The sequence below is a fragment of the Theropithecus gelada genome, chromosome 1, assembly GCF_003255815.1.
Source record: "Theropithecus gelada isolate Dixy chromosome 1, Tgel_1.0, whole genome shotgun sequence".
Lineage (NCBI taxonomy): Eukaryota > Metazoa > Chordata > Mammalia > Primates > Cercopithecidae > Theropithecus > Theropithecus gelada.
Window position 1 is genome coordinate 163,436,349 of NC_037668.1, and position 21,967 is coordinate 163,458,315.

The window sequence follows — 21,967 nt, forward strand, 5'->3', positions numbered from 1 at the left end:
ACATTATGAGGGGATTTGTTTTTTCTGGAAGTAGGTTTAATTCAATTGATTTAATTAAATCATATTGGCTCAGATTGATAAAATAAGGGGTCTGTCTTCTCTGAGAACACCCTGAGGTTGAAAGAGAAGAAACATGTGGACCATAAGGGGAGGGTTAAGTGAGATGGTGCGTGAGAGGCACTTTGTGAACTGCAAAGGGCTAGGCAGATATTGAGACATTACCACAACCATTGTTGCCATCATTACTTCGTCCCAAGCACCGCTGGGTGTAGTCTTAGAGAGACAAAGTGCAAACAGAGGTAGAGTTTCCTCCCAGATCACGGGCAGCTCCTCCCACCTCTGTGGGGCTTCCCTCCGCAGCCACTGTCAGATTCCCTCCCCGGTCCCCCAAGCATCCCTTCTAACTTCCTCTCCAGAGCCCACCACCCTCCCCAGCCCAGGGCCCCCAGTCACTCACAGTGGTTCTCTGCTTGTCTGGAAAGGAGGCCAAGCGGCCGTTTTGAAGACTCCTCATCATCAAGGTGAAGGTCTTCAGCCTCCCATTGCCCAGAGGCCTTGAAGAAGCTGGCACACATCCCATAGGGACAGCACTGGTAGGCATAAGGCACCTCCAGGATCCTGGTGGGGGAAAGACGGGCAGGTGGGCTGCCTCAGCATCTTTGGGGTCTAAGACCTAAGTCTGATTTAAGAGATCTCCAACCCAGGGGCTGGGCACTCAGTGCCTGTCCTTCAACTCCCAAGTTCCCTGTTCACTGTGCTGGCAGCCTCCTAGGCATTCTTCGTAAGGGCCTTGTAGCCTGACTCCTGATCTGAAGGGCTCTGGAGGCGTTTCTGTCTTTCTTTGTTCATCTTGGCAAGTGAGATGGGGAAAGAAACGTTCTGCCCATTGTTTAAGGAGTCCTCTCTGCTGGCTCAGAGCGGGGAGAGGCTTCCCCAAGGTCACACAGCACTGCCAGTGCTCTGCTTCTCCTCCCAGGCAGCGCCTCCTCTTTTATATTTAAGGAGACAGGGATTCTCCTGGTGATTCTTCACTCTGGCCCTCAGTGAGGCCTGCATCCTACCCTCCCCCATCTCTGGGCACATTGGAGCTGGATTTGGTGCCCTCTGAGGGTGAGTGCAGAGGCCCTAAGGGCATCTCATTAGTGTGCAGCAGATGAGGCTTGGGCCACACAGGCTGCACCACTGCTGCTGCATGGAAGAGGCCTGGATGTCATTAGCACCACGGCCTGGCTGTGCAGCTTGTTTTCCACCCATCAGTGTCCTAGGCTCTACCCTGATTCCAGGGGCTCAGATGCTGCCCAAGTGAGGACAGACAATCTAGACATGTGGAACCAGGTGAGGTACAAGGAGGGCTAGGGGGTCTTCACATCATCTTACTTCTATCCTCTCGGGTCCCAGTGCTCACTAGCGTTGGTGCTTGGGACAGGGTAAAATGCCACCAAGGAGATAAGGAGGAAGGAGAGGCATGAACCAGGCCCCATTCGGTCTGTAGGCGGTCAGGTGAGCCCTTCCACTAAATCTTGGTCAAACCTAAGCCTCTAGGCTCTTCTCAGGGTGGAACCATCTGGCTTTCTCCCTGTCCCTCCAGGGCCTGCAGCTGGCCTACCCAGGTGTTGGGGAAAGCCAGTCTCTCACCTCAGTTTTGGGAAACTGTCCTTGGAGAAGGCCTGGGAGAGAGCCATGTTCCCTTTGAGCTTCAGATGCATCAAGCCCCCAAGTCCAGCCAGGGGCAGTGTGGTCAGCTGGTTGTCTGTCAGGTCCCTAGGACAGTGGATGGTCAGGGTTATTGGCAGTCAGTGGGATTGCTGAGGGGTCAGGGTTGTGCTGAGGATGTGGCCAGTGTGCCTGGGATGGAAGCAAGAAGAGAGGAGCAAAGGACAGGAGAGAAGCTTAGAAGAGAGCACTGAATGCCAAGGGAAGAGGGCAGCCAAGAGTTGCTAGAGGCACCATCTGCAGGTTGTTCATTCTTTTATTCACTCATTCATTCAATACATAATGGTGCCAACTATGTACCAGGGACTGTGCTGACTTAATGCCAAGCTATCCCAATTTGTAGGTAACAGAGCTCCCTCAACCACTTAGTTCCTGTGCCCAGGTCTAAGTGCCATCCAGGAAGCCCTGCCCACCCCCTTGGGGAACCTTCCTGTTGTTGTTTATCCCCATCCCCCTGCCTTTCCTCTGACATTTCTGATGATATAAGAGGCCTGAGTCTGGGACTAGACAGAGCTGGTCATCTGGCTACAAGCAGGGATTGGGTCATCCATTCCATCTTGTAGGGCTTGCTTTGTAGCCAGAAGTGAGGACATGCATGTTCTTCTACTGGAGACACGTTAGAGGAAGCCCAGGGTTCCAAACCAAACATGAAGACCACAGACTGTGCGTCGTGGAAACAGCCCTGGACTGGAAGGCAGGAAACCTGGCGCTGTCACCAACTTCTGTGTAACTAAGGGGAGCTGCAAATCTGCCTGAGCTTCAGTGTCCTCATCTTTCAAAGGGATAAAAATATCCACCCTACCTATCTGGCAGGACTAGAGCAAACAGGAGAGGGAAGATGGAGGTGAGAGTTTTGCAAAGCCACGGCCCCAGCCTGAGGAGGAACTTGGGTGCCCACTGGGAGTCCTGGCCCTTGGCTTTGAGCAAACTTCTCCTGCTGGGCCTTGGAGGCCTCACCTGTGAAGTGAAGCGGGTGGGGCTAGATGGTCTCTGAGGCCAGGGCCAGAGCTAGCCCAAAGGAGTCTTTGTGTTAACCAGAAAAAGGCCCAGTCTAGGTAGATGTGCTTTTAGGACTCACAGCTTGGCAAGGATGTCAGCTCCCTCTTGGGCAGGAGCCCTTGCACAGTGAATAACCTGCCCCACAGTACATGGCAGCTGCAGCAGAGGCCCCTTCCAGCCCTGACATAATGACCATAGAGCCAACACTGCTCACTTTCTGTTTATATCCCATGTAATTCGAAGGACCTGAGGTCCCCTGCTGCTTCACAGAATGGCAGTCCTCTACAGCAATGCTCAAGCAGGGAACCCCTGAGCTCTCTGAGACCCTGGCTCCCACATCTACTTCTACCCTCCTATGTGTGAAGGGATTCCAGGACCAATACATCCTCTTTATCGGTGGATAGAGAGGATGGGGGTGGGACCCAGGCAGGGGAGATGAGGAGGGCTGAGGCTGCCAAAACACTGCAGAACATTAGCAGATGATATTCCAGAGCTTGCAAGGGGCAGGCTCTCTGTTTATCAGGCCCTACACTCTGTCAAACGGATTGTCAGAATGATTGATTAGGCTGAGGCCCATCTCCTTGGGATATACATGTTCCTGCTCTGGGGTGGCCCTTCTGCCCCCATTGGCCAGCCCATAGTCCCGACTGGCCCCCAGCATCCTGGAGGAGAATGCAGCAGGCACTTACAGCTTGACCAGGGAGCGCAAGGTGGAGAAGGCCTCGGGGTGGATGGACCGGATGGCATTCCAGCTAAGATCCCTGCAGGTAGAGAGGGTGTGACAGGAGGGGATAGTAACATATGGAGGACTCACTGTTCCCATCACAGGCTCTCCCTCACATACCCCCATCTGACCTGCCCCCAGTAACAGTAACCTTAGCCTTTTGGGGAAGGTACCTGCTGCTGCCCAGCTCCTGAGCTGGCTGTGGCCCCAGGAACAGGGACATGACAGCTTGGTTCCAGAGCCTCAAGACCTCCTGGGTACCAGCTAGAGAAGTGTGTGTGTGTGCTGGGGATGGGGGCTACAGAGCTGGGAGGCGATGTGCATGTCACGTTTGCTTAAATTGTACACATGTGCTATGACAATGAGCGTGCCTGGCAGAGGGACATGGTGGCTCCTCCATGGCCCACCCCTGGATGTGGGTACTCACAGGGCTTGCAGTGAGCTCAGCTGTCTGAAGGTGTCAGCTCCAATTTCCCAGATGCGATTGTGTTGGAGGCCGCTAGAGCAGCAAGAGAGGCTGGATGAGTCGGCAGGCTCAGACCCTGGCTCCGCTCCATGCCCCCCGAGCACTGGGAGGAAGAAAGTAGAGCCCCCCACTTCTCCTGGCACAGGAAGAAAGGGCCCAGCCCGAGGAAGTCACCAGAATTAAAGGGAGCACAAGGGGATCCGGTTGCCTTGGGTAAGTGGGTCAGGAGACAAAGCCACAAAACCATCCCCATGGCCCAAAAGGGAGTCAGCTTCCAGTGTTCCCACTGGGCCTGGCTCCCAGCCCAGCCAAACTGGCCCCCACACCTCCCATCACCATGGGTCCTCCAGACCCTAGCCCAGAAGCAGAGCACCGCCCAACCCAAGTGACTGGCCCAAGCTGGGAAGCAAAGCTCAGTAGACTGGTTATCTGAACGGGAGATGGACCCTGGACCTCAGTCATGCAGAAGGCTCTCCTTCCCTTGGCACCTAGACAAACAGGAGACCCTCATACCTCTACCCTGCCCCAGCCCCAAAAGGTATGGTCCTGCCTAGAAGTAGGGGACAGACACAGGGAGGCTCAAGAGGCCATGCTGACTTGAGAAAACAGGAGCTGGGTTAACAGAGCTTAGAGAATTTTTCAAATGATATTTTATTTGTGACCTTTGAATCCCAGGCTTGTTCTTCCACATGTGATTGTGTATGTCTGTGTATAACATGCAAACATACACACATATGCATGTGTGTGTTTACGGGGGTATGGAAAAGGAGAGAGCATTCTCCAAAATGCAGGGTGCTTGCAATTACTTAAAGCCTTCTTCGGTCCAGCCCACTGGGCCCTGATGTGATCCTGTCCCTCCACTGGTCGTAATCACTACTGCATTTCTGTGTTGCTACTGATTCATAAGGAGCGGCCTTGAGACTTCTTTTAGGTACCAGCTCCTGGGTCTGTCTTCTATTGTGAGTCCTAGGGCCATTGTGCAGGCCTCTGCCAAGCTCTCAGCCCTAAACCCTGGGTTCAACAAACTCAGAAAAGAGAAGGAAGCAGTGTCAGAGTTTGCATTGGCCCTTACGGATGCCCTGCAACATGCCTCCCTGCAGGACTTTCTCAGGGTCTGGCTGGCATGCCTTTGCCTCTTCCCCACCCCAGACTCACATTTCCTCCAATTTCTGACACCTGTGCAGGCTGGGCAGCTCCTCAATTTGATTGTGAGACAGTTCCCTGGGGAAAAGAGAAAGGCCAGGGCCGGGGTGAAGTGCTGGCTTTGTGAGGGCTGTGGTGGGGCAGGGGGCTCTGGCCAGGGCTGTGCTTTCCTGTCAAGCAGCCAAAGGCTGTGGGGACCCCACAGGGACATGGCTGTTGAGGCATCTCACACCAGGGCACCAGTCTCCTCAATTTGTTTTCTCTGCATTTCCTCCTACTAAGTCCCACTCCTCACTGGGCCTAGATGGGGCTACCTTATCCTGTGATGGCCTGAGGAAACCTGGTAGGGTCCTGGAGGAAGATGAACAGGAAGTGAGAGGGGCGTAGTGAAGAGGAAAGAGGCAAAGAGTCGGGAAGAAGGGCACTGAGCCAGGCAGCAGAGAAACACATTGGACCTCACTGAGCAATGCCAACCCAAGCACCTGCAGTCACCATTTATGGAGCTGGCAGGAAAGATCAGAGCTGGAGGCCCTTAGGGATCATCTGGCCCAACCCTTTCACTCAGCAGATGAGAAACCTGAGGCCCACAGAGGGGACAGGACCTGCTAAAGGACATACACCACTCAGTGGCAAGGATGAATCTGGAGCCTGTGTCTCTGGACCCCCAGTCTAGGGCTGTTTCCATACACTGTATGTTGGTCCACCCATCTTGAGCTGTGGGGCTATGGTCCCTGATGAGGAGCCTCAGACTCAAGTTGGAGTCCAAGGAAAGAGGAAAACTCCCCTTGACTTCAGAGGCCACTTAAGTACCTCCACAGGTCCAAGATCCCAAGAGGGGATTAATTTTCTTGTGTAAATTAGAGTAATTATGTCATTTATTGGTATTATGCACTAGGTGCTTTACATGTTTTTTTCAACCCTTACAAATTGACTTACATTTTATAGACGAGGATATTGAAGCTCAGAGACATTAAAGAGTGAGTCCAAATCAATACAGCTAGTAAGTGGCAGAGCTGCACTTCAAACCCAGTCCTTCTGGGGTAGGCTCTCAGCAGGAGCCTATGCTGCCCCACTCTCCAGGAAGGGAAGTGACCAAGTGGGACAGAAGCAGGAGAGGCCTTCTGTGAGACATGGGGGCAGGGGCACAATGCCAAGACTGTAGAATGCTTGTGAGCACTCACAGGACTCGGAGCCTGGGCAGCTGTTGGCACATCCCCGATGGGAGCAGCCGGATGCCTGCGCGGGTCAGGGTCCTGCAGGGAGAACAGAGACAGAGTTGGCACCAGGCCCGGGGCCCTGCCATTCCCAGCCACCCGGCTCCAGTTCTGGACCTGATACTGTCGTGGGATGACGGAGCTAACAAAAGAGAGAAATGGAGGGAGAGACAGGGCAGGGGGTGGGGCTGTGGGGACAGAAATGAGCAGACACTGGCATCTGAGCACCAAGCTCCCTTGGGCCTAGAGGAGCTGGGGGAGGGGAGTGGAGTGAGAGGGCCACAACCCAGGGCTCTGCTTGGCAGACTGTGCTTGCATGTCCAGCCCTGCTCCAGCCATCTCCATCCCATCCCCCCTCCATGTCTTATAATGGTCTCAAGCAGCACTGGGCCTGTAGGACAGGGACACAAATCTTCTCGGTGAAGGGACCTTAGAGACAGGGGGATGTCCATGGGCAAGTGTAGACAAAAAAAACACCATAGTGGGACCATGGGAACCAGGCACAGAGTTTGGTCCCTGTGCCTCAGAGGAGGGAGTAGAGATGGGAAAGAAGGGAAGAACCAGGTGCTGGGCTGGAGACGACTGTGGGGGCAGGTTGGAGAGCAGGCCTGGCTTTGGGTAGGGTGTCCCAGGAAGGACTCAAGGCCAAGGTCATCTTTGGGGACTGACTACTTCCTCATGGAAAATTTTCCACGTGCCAGTGAATCTAGCGGGGAGACAATGGAAGCACAGAGGACAGCCCCAGTCCCAGCGGTGCCATGAATGAGCTTTGCGGTGTGGGGCAGGGCAGTCGACTTCCTGACACTTACTCTGGGTGTTTGCTCGATAGTTTCATTTCATTCATTTAAATGTATCGAGGGCCTACTGTGCTTCGACACTCCTGCCCTCTACGCCACAGGATGTAAGAATAGAAAATACAAGAACGTCTTTGTTGGATCAAGCTTCAGAAAGGCAAAGAAGATGGGTTTTCACAACCCTCCTCTCCATCACTTCAACCCTCAATGTATCTGTGGCTTGGGGTTAGGGGCTCTGAATTCATACCTGAAAACCCCAAGCATGATAAAGAGAGAAAGACCAGTCTCCTTGCTGCCATCCCATCTGCCACCTCCTGACCTTGCCTGTGGGCAGTGCTACATCAGGAGGAAGGGGATGGAGCCAACAGTAGAGACAGGCTGGATAAAAGGGAAGCAAGGAACCTAGACAGCCTTCTAGGGGCAGGGAGTGGAAGAGCCCTTGGGAATGAAGCTGGGCCGATAGATAAAGTGGAGGGAGAGAAGCCACTCACAGAATCTCTAGGCTGGTGGTGCCTTTGAGATCTGGAAACTCCTGGATGTCCGTGGCACCATTCAGAGATCTGGAAACAGAGACAATGAGCTCTGAGGGGTAGAGTCAGAGCATCTCAACATCAAGACTCTCAATTCTCCATTTTGTCTCCCCTCCGGGACTCCTTCTTTGGTGGCAATGTCATGCTTCCCTGCAGTATTCCTCAAGTCAGCTACGCACGCCCTCGTGGAGGCTGAGCCATGCTTAGCAGGGTCCAACCAGCCATTTGCTTGAGTTTGCTTAGCACACCCTCACCCAGACAGAGCTGTGCAACCTTAGCATTCGCGCTTCATCTTGCAAAAACCCCACAGCCAAGCAACATGGGAATGGCCTTTGGTTAATAGACAACAGCTTGGGTGCTTCTGGAGAAACCCTTGGCTGCTGGGTTTTGCTTATTAGAACCTGAGATAGGGTCTCCCCTAAATTGTCATCTGCTGGAACTTTATTAGAACTATCAGTTCTCTTAAACTGCTTTAGACTGGTGGTTTTCCTCCTCCCCACCATCTCCTATCTTACTGAGGACATGGACCCACATGGGGCCTGCATGCAACAGCAGCGCAGAAAATTAAGTGTTGTGAAAAGTCCCGAGGAGGCAGCATGGGGTCCAGAAATGAGCCCAGAATCTGAAATTAAAGGGTTCTGGGTTCATGCCCAAGCAGGGCCTGAGTACCTCATGTTCCACCTGTAAAATGGACCAATAACAGCTACCTCGCAGGGTTAGGATGAAGATGAAATGCCCTAACGAACATGAAAGTTAAGTATATGCTTTGGAGATGTCGGTTATGTTACTGTGACACCACAGTAGGCTGACAGCAATCCACGGAAGTTTTTTTTGTTGTTCTTTTTTTTCCTGAGACTGAGTCTTGGTTCACTGCAACTTCAGCCTCCCAGGTTCAAGCGATTCTCCTGCCTCAGTCTCCCAAGTAGCTTAGTTGGGACTACAGCCATGCACCATCACATCTGGCTAATTTTTGTATTTCTATTTTGAGACAGAGTTTCATTCTTGTTGCCCAGGCTGGAGTGCAATGGTGCGATCTCGGCTCACTGCAACCTCTGCCTCCCGGATTCAAGAAAGTCCCCTGCCTCAGTCTCCTGAGTAGCTGGGATTACAGGTGCCCACCACCACACCCGGCTACTTTTTTGTATTTTTAGTAGAGATAGGGTTTCACCATATTGACCAGGCTGGTCTCAAACTCCTGACCTCAAGCGATCCACCCGCCTCCCAAAGTGCTGGGATTACAGACATGAGCCACTGTGTCTGGCCCTGTGGAAGCTTTTTGAAGAAGTATGACCTGGGCTGGAAATTAGAGAATGAGAGAGGAGAAATAGAGAGCACCTTCAGGCCAAGGGTGATAACAATGGCATAGCAAAGGACCCAGGGATCTGGGTTCCAAGGCCACAGGAGAACCAGCCTTGAGAACACACCATATTCAAAACTCTTTCCCAATTATTTCTGGAAAAGCTACCATGAACAGGATAAAGTCCAAGAGGCCAGATGAAAGTCCTTGACTATGGAAATGGACCTTCTTTGCCCCTTTGAGACCTGGGAAGAAGCCACAGGTCAGGGAAGTGGAGGGAGGCTATTAAATTTAGAAAGAGGTGGGAACGGGTCTGAGCAAAGCAGAGGCCTGCAGCCTTAAAGACCGTGCTTTGCAGTGGACTTGTGCCTTGCAAGGGAGAGATCCGCAGGTGGAAGGCAGGAGAGAGCAAGAAGTGAGGAAAGGGGGAGGTTCAGGCTGCAGCAGCCTTCAGGAGCCAACTTACAGTGTGTGGAGTTTAGGCAGGTACTGGAATGCCGATCTTCCCACAAACTGGATTGGGTTATCATAAAAGTGTCTGGAAGAAGAAGGTCAAACACCTAATTGGGTTTTTTAGGCCTTTCTGCTGGGGCTAAGGCCAATCTCTGCTTTCTTCTCCTATCAATGTAGACCCAGGAAAGAACATGTAGGCAAAGGCAACCCCTCCCATGCTTCTGCCTCCCTGGTGCTTCCTAGAGAAGTCCCTCCTGCCTTCCCATCCTCTGTCCTCCTCCCCAAAACATTGTTCAGCATTAAGAGACCAGAGAAAGTAGTACTCACATCGTCTGTAGCAGAGGGTTCCCCATGAAGGCCTTTTCTGGGATGGCCTTGATGTTGTTGTTATGGAACCCCCTGGAAGACAACACCCGGGAACCAGTGAGGATTTGGAGAAAAGTATAGAGAGGGAGAGGCATGGAATTTTTACAGCAAGCTAGATAGTCCATAAGATAAAAGAGGCATTGGCCTGGAGATTCCAGGTTCAGATTCAAATACTGCCTGTGATTTTTCTTTTTTTTTTTTTTTTTTTTTTTGAGACAGGGTCTCTGTTGCCCAGGCTGGAGTGCAATGATGCGATCTCGGCTCACTGCAGTGCAGCCTTGACTTCCTGGGCTCAAGCGATTCTCCTGCCTAAGCCTCCTACATAGCTGGGACTACAGGCATGTGCCACTGCACCTGGTTAATTTTTTTGATTTTTTTGTAGAGACGAGATCTCACTTTGTTGCCCAGGCTAGTCTAGAACTCCTAGGCTAAAGTGATCCTCCTGTCTCGGCCTCCCAAAGTGTTGGGATTACAGGCATGAGCCACTGTACCCAGCTGATTTTTCTTCCTGTTCAATTACACACCCTCCTTTCCCTAACAAGTGTGAAAAGAGTGAGGGATTGAAACCTTGCTGCAGGCCTCAGGAAGCCTGTGGGAGCAACTCAAGAGCAAGAGGCTGAGTTCAGGCCCCAGGAAGGGAATCCTCTCCTTAGTCACTTGTGGTGGGAGCTCTGGCGGGTCCCCACAGAGGAAGCCAAGGGTGTATGAGACAAAAAGGAAGATACAGAAAAGACACAGCTTCCAGGGGATCCCAAGTGAGGGATGTTCCTCAAATGGAGGCTGACTTGGCCTCAAGGTCCTGAAATAAAGAAACATAGAAGTGTCAACAGCACGCGGTCAGGGGGATAAGGTGCGGAATGGGCTGCTGAATGACTGTGCATGGCACTACAGGAAAATGAGGACTGAGGCACCCAGCTGAGGGTCTGGAAGTCTAGAAGCCAGAATTATGTGTTTGGTTAGTTGGGAAGAACATTTCAAAATAAATAATATGTTGGACTGAAAAGCACATAACCTGTGTGGAGCAGGCCCCTTTCCTTCCCATCTTTTTCATTGGAAGTTTCTGGCTTCTCTGTCCCCCTGGCCTTTGCTCATCTCTGTCTTCCTCCTGCCGTCCCATCATGACTTCCACCTTCATGCTGTCTCACTCACAGATTCACCCTCAGACACCTCCAGTCAGTGCCACCAACCCAGGCCTGTTTGTTCATTAATTTACTCCTCTCATCTGCTCATTATGTTTTTCTTAAACATCTTTGTGTCTAATGGTGGGCCAAGCTCTGAGGGATTTAGAAGTTTCTAAGACAGGGGCCCTGTCCTCAAGCAGCTTTCTCTCAACAGATGAGAGAGAGAGATGGAGATAGACAGGTACATCCCTTCCCATATATTTTTGCCCCTGCTAACTTAGGTCTCCTCTCTCTTCCCTAATGCTTTATTATTTCCCAGCTCAATGCTTTTGCACATCCTATTCCCTCCATGCCCTCTTGATCGATCAAATCTCATGCTCCCCTCATGCCCCAGCTCAAAGGAAAAAAGTTAGATCTTGGTGACTCTGGCAATGGAGAACTTCCAACAGTTTCTCACTCAGACTTTTTTTTTTTGAGACAGAGTCTCACTTTGTTGCCCAGGCTGGAGTACAGTGGTACAATCTCTGCTCATTGCAATCTGTGCCTCCTGGGTTCAAGTAATTCTCATGCCTCAGCTTCCCAAGTAACTAGGACTACAGGTGTGCACCACCATGCCGAGCTGATTTTTGTATTTTTAGTAGAGACAGGGTTTCACCATGTTGTCCAGGTTGGTCTCAAACTTCTGACCTCAAGTGATCTGCCCACCTCGGCCTCCCAAAGTGCCGGGATTACGGGCATAAGCCACCACACCCAGCCAGACTATTTCCTCTAGGTGGTCCAATTGTTCCTTATGTGCTGCCTACATCTGGCATTCACACCTTCAAACTTCTGGTTGAGGCAAGGGAGGTGGCATGGGGCTAGTACTATAGGTCTCAGGTGGTAGTGGTGGTTTGAGCTATAAAGATACTAAGCTGGCCAGGAACAGTGGCTCACGCCTGTAATCCCAGCACTTTGGGAGGCTGAGGCAGGCAGATCACGAAATCAAGAGATAGAGACCATCCTGGCCAACATGGCGAAACCCCGTCTCTACTAAGAATACAAAAATTACCTGGGTGTGGTGGCGCGTGCCTGTAGTCCCAGCAACTCGGGAGGCTGAGGCAGGAGAATCGCTTGAACCTGTGAGGCGGAGGTTGCAGTGAGCAAAGATCGTGACACTGCACTCCAGCATGGCGACAGAGCGAGAGTCTGTCTCAAAAAAAAAAAAAAAAAAGATACTAAGCTGCCTGAAAGTTTGGGGCTCTGTTTATGAGCCTCCAGGACCCTTAATCTGGTCCCACTCTGGCTGTACAATAGAGCTGTTATTGTTTCCTGAGAGCTTCCCTCCAGTAAAGCTGCTTCCCACCTGTGCTCATCCTTCTGCCAGCTCAACTTCCTACCTGGGTCTTTACCTACAATTTCTTCCTCTGAAATGCCTCTCCCCTCCCCCATCACTGCTACCTCAATCCCGGTCATCCTTTAAGGCTCATCTCAGGATTAGTCCACAATGATCTTTGATCTTTCCATGTTACTCTGAACTCCCGCCATTGTTTTAGCTAATACTCTGCAGTTTATGGTTGGAATTATACCACTTTGTCCCACTCCCTGTTTTACCTATGTTACTTTGTGTCTTCATTGAGGCTCAAGGATGTTTGGGGAGGGCCATGTCAATCTGACCCTTCATTTGTGTTTATCACTAAAGACAGTGCTGGGCACATTGGGTGCTCAGTGAATGCTGAAATAAAATAATAAATGGTGGCTTTGGGGAACCAGAGACAACTTCTCAGTCCCCCTGGGGACAAGGTGCTGAGGAGTGATCCTGTAAACCAGCTCTCAGTTCCTTTCCCCATTCTTCTCTGGACACATCCCAACCAAGGCAAGGGCAGTGCCAGGCCCAGGCTAATAGAGGGTGGCTTGTGCTATGGGTTTTCCCAGGCTGGAAGGGCCCAGGGCCATTTCTGCTGGTGACATACCCCCAGGAAGTGCCCAAAGCCAAGCTAATGAGGCCTGGGACTACTTAGAGCTGCACTGGGGCTTGAGGAGCTGGGGGACAGGGGCAGCTACATCTTTTACAAGGACCATGGGAGGTGAGGAGGTGAGAGCATGAGGCAGCTCAGGCTGGCTTCAGCCCCTGCCCTTGGGACAGAAGGACACCCACAGAAACCAACAGAGGCGCTTACAGTTCCTGCAGTCTGCCCAGGGTCCGGATGGCCACGGGGAATTCCTGTAGCTCGTTATAATTCAGGTCTCTGGAACAGAAAGCAGAGCAGTCATTAGAGCAAAGGCTTAATGGGGCATGTCACGGTCCCTGAGAAATGGAAACTTGGCTCTGGGCTTGGCCAGGGAGATGAGTTTTCCAATCTGTTGGATCAGTGGCCAATGTCTGGAAACACATTTTTGGAATGTTTGTGCTCCACTCCTGTTCCACAAATCCTCAGGCGTGGAATCTTCCTGGCTGCAGAACTGTTTTGAGGCAGGAAACATACTTCAGGGGTGCAGATACCTGGAACCATCTACCTCAGAATAGACCCTGCCAACTGAAGAAAGCATCTCAAGCCTTTGGAGACATCAGAGGAGTGGAGGAAGGGGTGATGTGGGTGATCATTAACATCTTATAACCAGCACTAGGGATTCCAGAAGGTTCCTCAGGTGACTACTGTGGTCTCCATCTGTGGTCTTTGCTGTCATCCTCTATAAAAATGGGGGTGTTTCTTCTCTTTAGGTGAAGGCACAATAGCTATTTTCTCTTACACTTTTCTGTACTTTCCAGTTTTTGTTTTGTTTTGCAATGAGCATATATCGCATGTGTAATCAGAAAACGATGAAGGTAATTTTAAAAAGGGGTAGTAACCCAAGTTGGCCAGAATGTGGGGAAACAAGCATTCTGATAAATTATTAGTGGGAATTTAAATGTGTACAACCCTTTAGAAACTATTTGACATCTTTTCAAATTAAAAGATTCATACCCATTAGACTCCAAGTCTAGAAATGTATAAGGATAAGGATAAGGTTGTTCAGAACAGCACTGCTTAGGCACCAGCGGCAAAATATTGACCCACAAGTGACCACAGCTTCACTCCATCAACTCTTTTAAGGAAGCTTCTGTGTCTGTGCCTTTTGTGGAGATGACAGGGTAAGAGAAGGAAGAGAAATGGAAGAGGCTGAGGGTAACTTTTATTTTCATCAGAAAAGATTTGGAATTGCTTGTGACAAATAGAAAAGAGCTCCAAAGACAGGGGAGCCCCAGGGAAAGAGGTGAGCATTTTGAGGGAGATAGTAAAGAGTGACTGGGAAGTAGAGAGTAAGAACTACAGGGTACTTCTAGAAAGTTGTACTCCCTGTTACGTAATGAGATCCCCTCTCTACCATCAAAGAGCTTCCAAAATTTTAAAGTTGGCTTTCATTTTACTCAGTAGTCAATGACTTAACCCCATGTGGAAATGTGACTGATTTGGGGGTGTCTTGATGCCTCTTGAATCCTGTTTCTGGGGTCCTGGGGTTTGGCAATAGGTTGGGGGAAGACTCAGTTACAGCGTTCCTCCCTAGCCTCCCAGGATGACCCCAGCCCACCTCCTCAGCCTTTTAAAGCCACCCCTGCCCTGACAACTTTCATGGTTGTCCATCCAATGCCAGGGCAGGGGGACCACGTGGAGGCCCTTTAATTACAGGCGACTTGGCAGGGTTCTGTGGATAAATACCATGTTAACACGGAGATAATGACAGGCTCCTCTGCGTGACAGGTCATTACACTTAATAGTCCACAGGTAGAGCCAGGAACCCAGCCCAAGGGCCAGAGGGGCAGTGACAAGCTTCTGGCAGCCAGTGAGCCAGATAATTGTCCCTCACTACACACACACACACACACACACACACACACACACACACACACTAATTACCCGATTACCCTCAGACTACCCTGGTGATCTTGGGTAATTACAGTAGAAAATCTCTTCTGCCTTGCTTCTCTTTGCTCCATTCTCTAGTGAGTCAGACGCCTTTGTCTCTCATGCGTCAAACCTTGTTGATTCGCTCACAGAGAGGCTCCCACAGGCTGTGTGAAGGATGTGGTCAGGCAGAGGCCAGGATGTGTGCAAAGCACTTTGACTAAAACCAGAGGTATTGGAGTTGGAAACAGAGAGGAATTTTCAAACTGTGGAGTTCCTGGAGTTCTGCCAGGTGCTACAGAAAATGCCTAGAAAACCAGACTGGGAGAATTGAAGGATGGCAGCAGGGATGAAAGCGATGGCCTCTCTTTTTGGTCTTAAATTGTATACATGATTCATTCTCGTATCTCAGGTTCCAAAAGCAGGTGTTCCCCCTCCATCTTGGCTCAGCGCACTCAGGAGTTCTCCACTGTTGCCTGAGAACTAGATTTCCCACAAATGACATGGAAGTATCTTTATTGAAAAGTCGTTTATTTTTTCTTTTTGAGATGGAGTCTTGCTCTGTCACCTGGGTAGGAGTGCAGTGGTGTGATCTCAGCTCACTGCAACCTCAATCTCCCAGGTTCAAGTGATTCTCCTGCCTCAGCCTCCTGAGTAGCTCGGATTATAGGCATGTGCCACCACGCCCGGCTAATTTTTGTATTTTTAGTAGAGACGGGGTTTCACCATGTTGCTCAGGCTGGTCTCAAACTCCTGACCTCAGGTGATCTGCCCACCTCGGCCACACAAAGTGCTGGGATTACAGGCATGAGCCACCGTGCCCAGCTGAAAAGTCTTCATATTGCATTATTATCTCAAATGCAAAGTATTGCTTCGGTCTGGCTTCAGAGACTTTGCTTGCTATTCCAAAGGCCTAGCATGCTCTCCCCCAAATACTTCCATGGTTTACTCACTCGCTTCATTCAGGTCTCTGCCCAAATTCTACCTCATCAGAGAGCCCTTCTCTGACTACTCTAAAATAGCATATCCTGTCATTTGCTGTTCCCTTATCCAGTGGGGTAGATTTAAAATGATCACAAATCCTTTGCAGCTTCTCCTCTCAAGATGTGACATCTACCTTGGGCTGGGATGGCCTTGTGACTGGCAAGGTCCAACAGAATGAGATGGAAGTGATACAGTGTGACTTGGTCCCTAGTCACATGAGGCCTCACAGCCTCTGCCTTTGCTTTCTTAGAATGCTCCCACCACTATGTAAGAAATTCCAGGCTAGACTCTTGAATGATGAGGGCCATGTGCAGAAAGAAGACCAGCCGACAGCCAATACCAAAGCCCCAGACATATGAGTGGCCTCCCCAGACCTCCTAGCCCTAGTTGAGCGTCCAGATGACTGGAACCTCATGAATGAGCCCAGGGGATGGCTCCAGCAGAAGAACCACCCTGATGAGCCAGCAAAGCCATAATTCATGAGAAATAATAAAGTGATATTGTAAGCCACTAAATTTTGGGGTGATTTGTTATGTAGCAATATAGAATGAGACGGCTTCCGTTCTTTCTCTTCACAGAACTTAGTCATCTGACATATACTTTTGTTTATTTTCTTCCCAACCAATTAGAATGAAAGCTTCTTGAAAATAGAAACATTGTTTCATATTCTCTGTAAACACCAGAATAATCCTGGCATATAGCAGGAGTTCAACAAATACTTGATGGATGAAGCAGTGAAGACATCTAAATAAACTGATTAATGAAAACACTAATGGACTCTTAAGAGAATCTAGACTATTTGGGGGAACATCCTTAAGATTTTGAGGCTGATGTTGCAAAAGACACAAGATAGTCCTGAGTGGCTTGCCTGGGGCCACAGAGACCATGGGATGGTTTCATGTGACTTTGCTATCATTAAGTCCTTATACAGTTCTTTGGACCCATGTCCAGGCAATCATTGAGTAGTTCCAGCCCTCCTTGGCAGTTTCTGGTCAGGAATTTTGCAGGAGTGGCCTAACAGACAGTAGCAAAAGACATATGGCAAAAGGCATGTGAACTGGAAGTCTCTTTTTGTCAAGAAATGTGAAAGAATAAAAGCTGTGTAAAGGTCAAAGAGAATTCTGCAAACTCCATGCCAATGAGGTGGCCGGAATTTTCCCATTTGGACATCTACACAGATTTAATGACCTGGGAAACTGCCAAAGTCCTGCTTCATATAGTACCATGTAGATGTAATCTGTGCCTCTAATTGTCCAGGGAACACGTCTTTGCAACTCTCTATGCTCCTGATGAAATCAACTCAGTGCAATGAACATTTCTTGCCTCCTCGAAATACACAAAGAATTCTGCTGGGTAAAGTGGAAGGTAGAGAGATGGGTTTGAAAAAAAAAAAACCCCACTCCTATCTAGACAAATGCACAAGATGATGAAAGAGCATCTTTGACATGACTGTGGAGAACACACGAAGCATCAGGACCTTCACAGACTGCAGTGATCACACAGAGCTGGGAAGACCATGAGGGCTTCATGGAAATGTGACATTTGAACCAGGTCTTGATAGAACAGCAGGATTTCAATACGAAGGGATGAACGGATCAAGGCAAGAGAGCATAATTTAGAGGAAGTGAGTGCTGTGGAGTCGTGTTTAGAAAAGAGCAAGCAATATAGCTTGGTTGGAGCAAAGGGCAATACTTGGAGGTAATTCTATAGGGCTCTCTCCTCTGGACTGTTGTACACTTCTTATCTGCTATCCCTGCCTCCAAGTCATCCATATGATAACCTTGCTTGAGCACTGTATGTGTGCCAGCCCCTAAGTGTTTTGTCCGAATAATCTCTTAATCCTCACAACAGCCTCAAGAGGCAGTTACTACTATTATACCCATTTGACAGTTGAGGAAAGCGAGACACAGAGATTAAATTAGTCACTCAGTCACAGAACTGATACCTGTCTGTGGCAGACTCCACTGCCTGTAAGTCACAATCTACTCTCTCTTTTCTCCATAGTTGCACTGACCAATACAATAGCCACTAGGCATGTGTGGCTATTCAAATTAACTACAAATAAATAAAATGTAAGATTTTGCTCTCAGTTTCACTAGCCACACTTCAAGTGCTCCATAGCAACTTGGGGCTAGCAATTATCACATGAGAAGAACAGATGCAGAACATTTCCGTCATCCCAGAAAGTTCTATAGGGCATTGCTAGCTAATCGTAATAGGAAGAATGCCAGGAATGGAGCGAGAGTGGACTTCTCAGCCTCTCTCACAGTGGGTGTGTTAGAAGTGGTGCATACCGCATCTAGTCCAGGATTTATAAAATTGACAACTTGTCTCCTCACTGGTCTCTCTACCCTTCCACCAGCTAGAGGCCAAAAACAGTGAGGCCCTAGAGGTGGCAAGCTCCCAAGAAGCCAGATCCCTGAGTCATCACACGGACGAGGGCCACCTGCCAAGAAGACACACTCTCCTTAGACTGTTACATGATCCAGAAATAAACTTCTATTGTGTTTGTGCCATTATCCATGTTTCAGTCTATATGTCACAGCCATTTAGCCTACCTGAACTAATTCGGTGTCACAGCCAGGATTTGAACCCCGGCAGTGTGAGTCTGAAGCCCACACTCTTAGCAACTACACATCTGCCAGAAAGACCTTTTTAAAATGCAAAACTGAGTCTGTCATTCTCCTGTTGAAAAATCTGGAAAGGCTTCCAGAACAAGGGCTTACAGACAAAATCCAAATCCCTTAATGGGCTCCGATGCCCTTAACTAATCCCTCAGCTTTATCTGCCATTTCAGTTCTCCATGGGTTGTGCCATTTTCACACCCTTGTGTAGCTACTTGCGCCCCTCATGCCCTCAGTCTGAAATACCCTTGCACTACATCCACAGCTGTTGAAATCCTAGTCATCCTTTGAAGTCCGGCTCAAATATACCTTTCTCCCTCAATCCAACCCAATCCCTATAGTCAGAAGGAGTCACTCACTCTCTCGGAACTTTTCTGGGATTTCTTCCTCTCCGTGCATAGCATTACAATGGTAATGATGGTGGAGGTAATAATAGTAATTACTATGCATTAGTCATGGTTCTAGGTGATTTGCATATACTAATTCATTTAATTGCCATGCCAACCCTTTGAGGTAGGTACCATAATGACCTCCATTTTGGAGATGAGAAACTGAGGCACAGAGGGAGATAATCACTTGACCACAGTTCCACAGCTAGAAGGGCGGGGATTGAAGCCCAGGCAGTTTGAGTCTACAGTTGGGTTTTCTACATGCATATTGTCTCCCCAATGAGACAGGAAGTTTGTTGAGGTTGGGAAGCATATGGGTTCACTTTTGGATCTCCCACAGCCCAGGCACAAGGCCACACATGTGAATGTTCACTGTTGTAGGATGACCATTTGAGTCCACTGTGCAGGGTCTCAAGATGAGGGCTCCTTTGGCCTTGGTAGCTGGCTGTTTCATGGCAGTGTCTTGGCCTTTGGGATTAGACTCTAACACACAGACTCTCGGTGACTGCAGGGAAGGCCTCCCCTGGCACCAGGCTCAGTGTGTATCTTCCATTGCAGGATGGCTTATGATGGCCTAAGCTTCAGCTGGAAAACTCATCCATGGCTTAATAGACTATTATCTTTAACAGCCCACAACCAGCCAGCAGCCCAGGAAGAGTTCACTGTACTGTCTCCTGCTCCCGGGAGCTAGAAGCAGATGGGGAAGGACTGAAGTTAAAGAGAAACCTCTTCCAACTGCAGCCAGAGCTCAGTCTGGAAGCTGCAGCTGTCCATAGCTAAGATACCCCTTCATCTGCTGGGCTGTTTCTAGCCAAATCTAATCAAAACAGATGGCAAATTCATGCAATCAGTAAAAGTAGCTGAGAAGGCAACCCCAGCCCCAAGCTGTTCAAGGACCCAAATGCCCAATTTTCTCTTTTCCATCAGGTTATGTAGAAATGGCCAACTTCGGAGATCTCTGGAGAACCTCACTGTAGATTCAGATGTAGATTCAAACGACAGAGCTGGCAGGATTTTACAGTCATCCTATCCAGTTCCTTCGTTTTCTTTTTCTTTTTTTCTTTTTCTTTTTTTGAGACAGAGTTTTGCTCTTGTTGCCCAGGCTGGAATGCAATGGTGCAATCTCGGCTCACTACAACCTCCTCCTCCTGGGTTCAAATGATTCTCCTACATCAGCCTCCCAAGTTGCTGGGATTATATGCATGCACCACCATGCCCAGCTAATTTTGTGTTTTTAGTAGAGATGGGGTTTCTCCATGTTGGTCAGGCTGGTCTCAAACTTCTGACCTCAGGTGATCCGCCCGCCTCAGTCTCCCAAAGTGCTGGGATTACAGGCGGGAGCCACCACACCCGGCCCCCCTCCCCCTTTTTTTATTGATGAGGAAATTAGCTTGGAGAGAGGAGGTAAATTGCTGCAAGTTCCAGAGCCAGGATTCAAACTCAGGCCTCTTGGCTCCTGGTTTAAAGCACTTTCCTATATTCCACACAGAGTTGGATCCTGACTAGGCTCTAAATAGCAGGGCTAAGAAAAAAGTTTTAGGGAGAGAGGATAAATGGACGTGGAGGATTGGGCTTCTGCAGGCATTTCTTTTGGTGCTTATAAGCATGTCAAAGCCAAATAACTATGATTTGGAAGTTAAATGTCTTTTTGTATGTTATCTGTGTTAGAGAGAGCTCTTGTCTTCTGTGCACCAACAGGATCATCTTGAACAAATCTCTTAATTTTCTTAGCTCATTTCTTCACCTGTAAATGGGACATAACCATTGCATAAGACTGCCCTGTTCACCTGGTCCAGAGACTAGCACAGAGTAGATGTTCAAATAATGCCAATTCCTTTGATCTCTTCCTTTTACTAGACATAAGCTACTAGAACAGACACTTTCATTCTTTAGATGCTACGAAAGTCAGCACGCAAGTTGGCCCATCTCCTTTTCATAGCAATTAAGAAAGATGAATATCACTAATTGGGTTTCCACTCACATTTTTATTCTCAAGGCTAACATTTGTGTTTATTACTGAATCATAGATAAGGGCACATGGGGGAATATGGGTGAGCCTAGCTCCCCATTGTGAAATGCAAAACACAGAAATTTTAGATAGATTGTAAACTCTGAATTGCCTTTTATCTCCCAAAGGCCTGGAACAAAGGCAAGCTAGCACAGTGAATACATGTCTTAATTGCTTTTCTCATACTGCAGACAGAGCCTCTGTCCTAAATATGACTCCACGTGCTTGGGGCAGATAACTGGGTGAGCCAAGAACCAACCATAATTTTATGACTAATAGTATTGTTTTACCTTCTAAACAATCTACATAAAAGGCCACCCATTAATAAATGCAGCAGTGAGTAAAGTTGTCATTAGTTTCCATTGAGAGACACAGATACAACCTCCCTCCTTCCACCTACATTCTCTTTCTCGCCAGAGAGAAAACTCAGAATCTACCTGAAGCAATAGCAGCTCTGATTTTAAAGAAAATGACTGATCTCTGAGATTGAGATTACTTGTTGCCCTGCCCTAATGAAGCACCTGGGAGGTAAAATATAATAGTCCAACCTGCCCCCAAAGGAAGAATCATCTCTGAGATTCTGGCCCAATGAGGATCCAGTTTGTACTAGAACTATCTAAAGGGCAGGGCACTCACTGACATGCTGGGTGTCTCTGGTGCTGTCACTGCTGGGCCACTCTGCAGATTAAGTAATCCTTCCTTACCATCAGCTGGAGTGTCCATCTTCACTTCCCTGCTTGGCCCTCATGCTGTCAGCTGGAAGAACATAAAATGTAATGTGCCTTCCAAAGATGATCGTTGTACTCTATCCAAGGCTTCTCTGCAGTTCTTTGAATCACATTTTGTGACACTTCATATTCTCACCACCCTTCCCAGGAGAGCCTTTGCCACGCTTAAGATATGGCACCCAGAACAGGATCCAGTTCTCTGGATGCAATCAGACCTCTGTGGGCAACATCTCTCTCACCTGGATGTTTGGGGCCTGTTAATACAGGAGACCTGAAGGCTCTGAGGTGTTCCTGACCACAGCAGAATGTGGCCTGATAATCTTTCCCAGAGACTTGGACCTTCTGGTCAAAAGCTAGGGTCTTGCAATTCTGACCAACTGGCTTGTGGGAAGGTGACCTAGACCAAAGGGAGGGCCGAGGGACCATCCTTGTGGGTTCAGTCCATATCCAGGCCATTTCTCCAAGACAGCATGGGGTACCTGTGCCAGCTCCTGGACTGTGAGAGGACTGACTAGAGGATACTTACATCTAGGGTTCAGAGGAGAGGTCTGGGC

General features: G+C 49.1%; 1 protein-coding gene across 2 annotated transcripts in view; it reads right to left on the minus strand.

Moving 5' to 3' along the window:
* LGR6 (leucine rich repeat containing G protein-coupled receptor 6) overlaps positions 1-21,967 on the minus strand; it is a 123,012-nt gene that overhangs the window by 8,959 nt on the left and 92,086 nt on the right. For both annotated transcript variants that reach the window (XM_025398334.1, XM_025398344.1), the window contains 10 exons: positions 12,977-13,045; positions 9,661-9,732; positions 9,347-9,418; positions 7,545-7,613; positions 6,227-6,298; positions 5,058-5,123; positions 3,864-3,935; positions 3,402-3,473; positions 1,636-1,761; positions 458-618 (listed from right to left, as the gene is read on the minus strand). In XM_025398334.1, the coding sequence (XP_025254119.1) occupies positions 458-618; positions 1,636-1,761; positions 3,402-3,473; positions 3,864-3,935; positions 5,058-5,123; positions 6,227-6,298; positions 7,545-7,613; positions 9,347-9,418; positions 9,661-9,732; positions 12,977-13,045 (851 nt within the window). The remainder of the gene's footprint in view (positions 1-457; positions 619-1,635; positions 1,762-3,401; positions 3,474-3,863; positions 3,936-5,057; positions 5,124-6,226; positions 6,299-7,544; positions 7,614-9,346; positions 9,419-9,660; positions 9,733-12,976; positions 13,046-21,967) is intronic.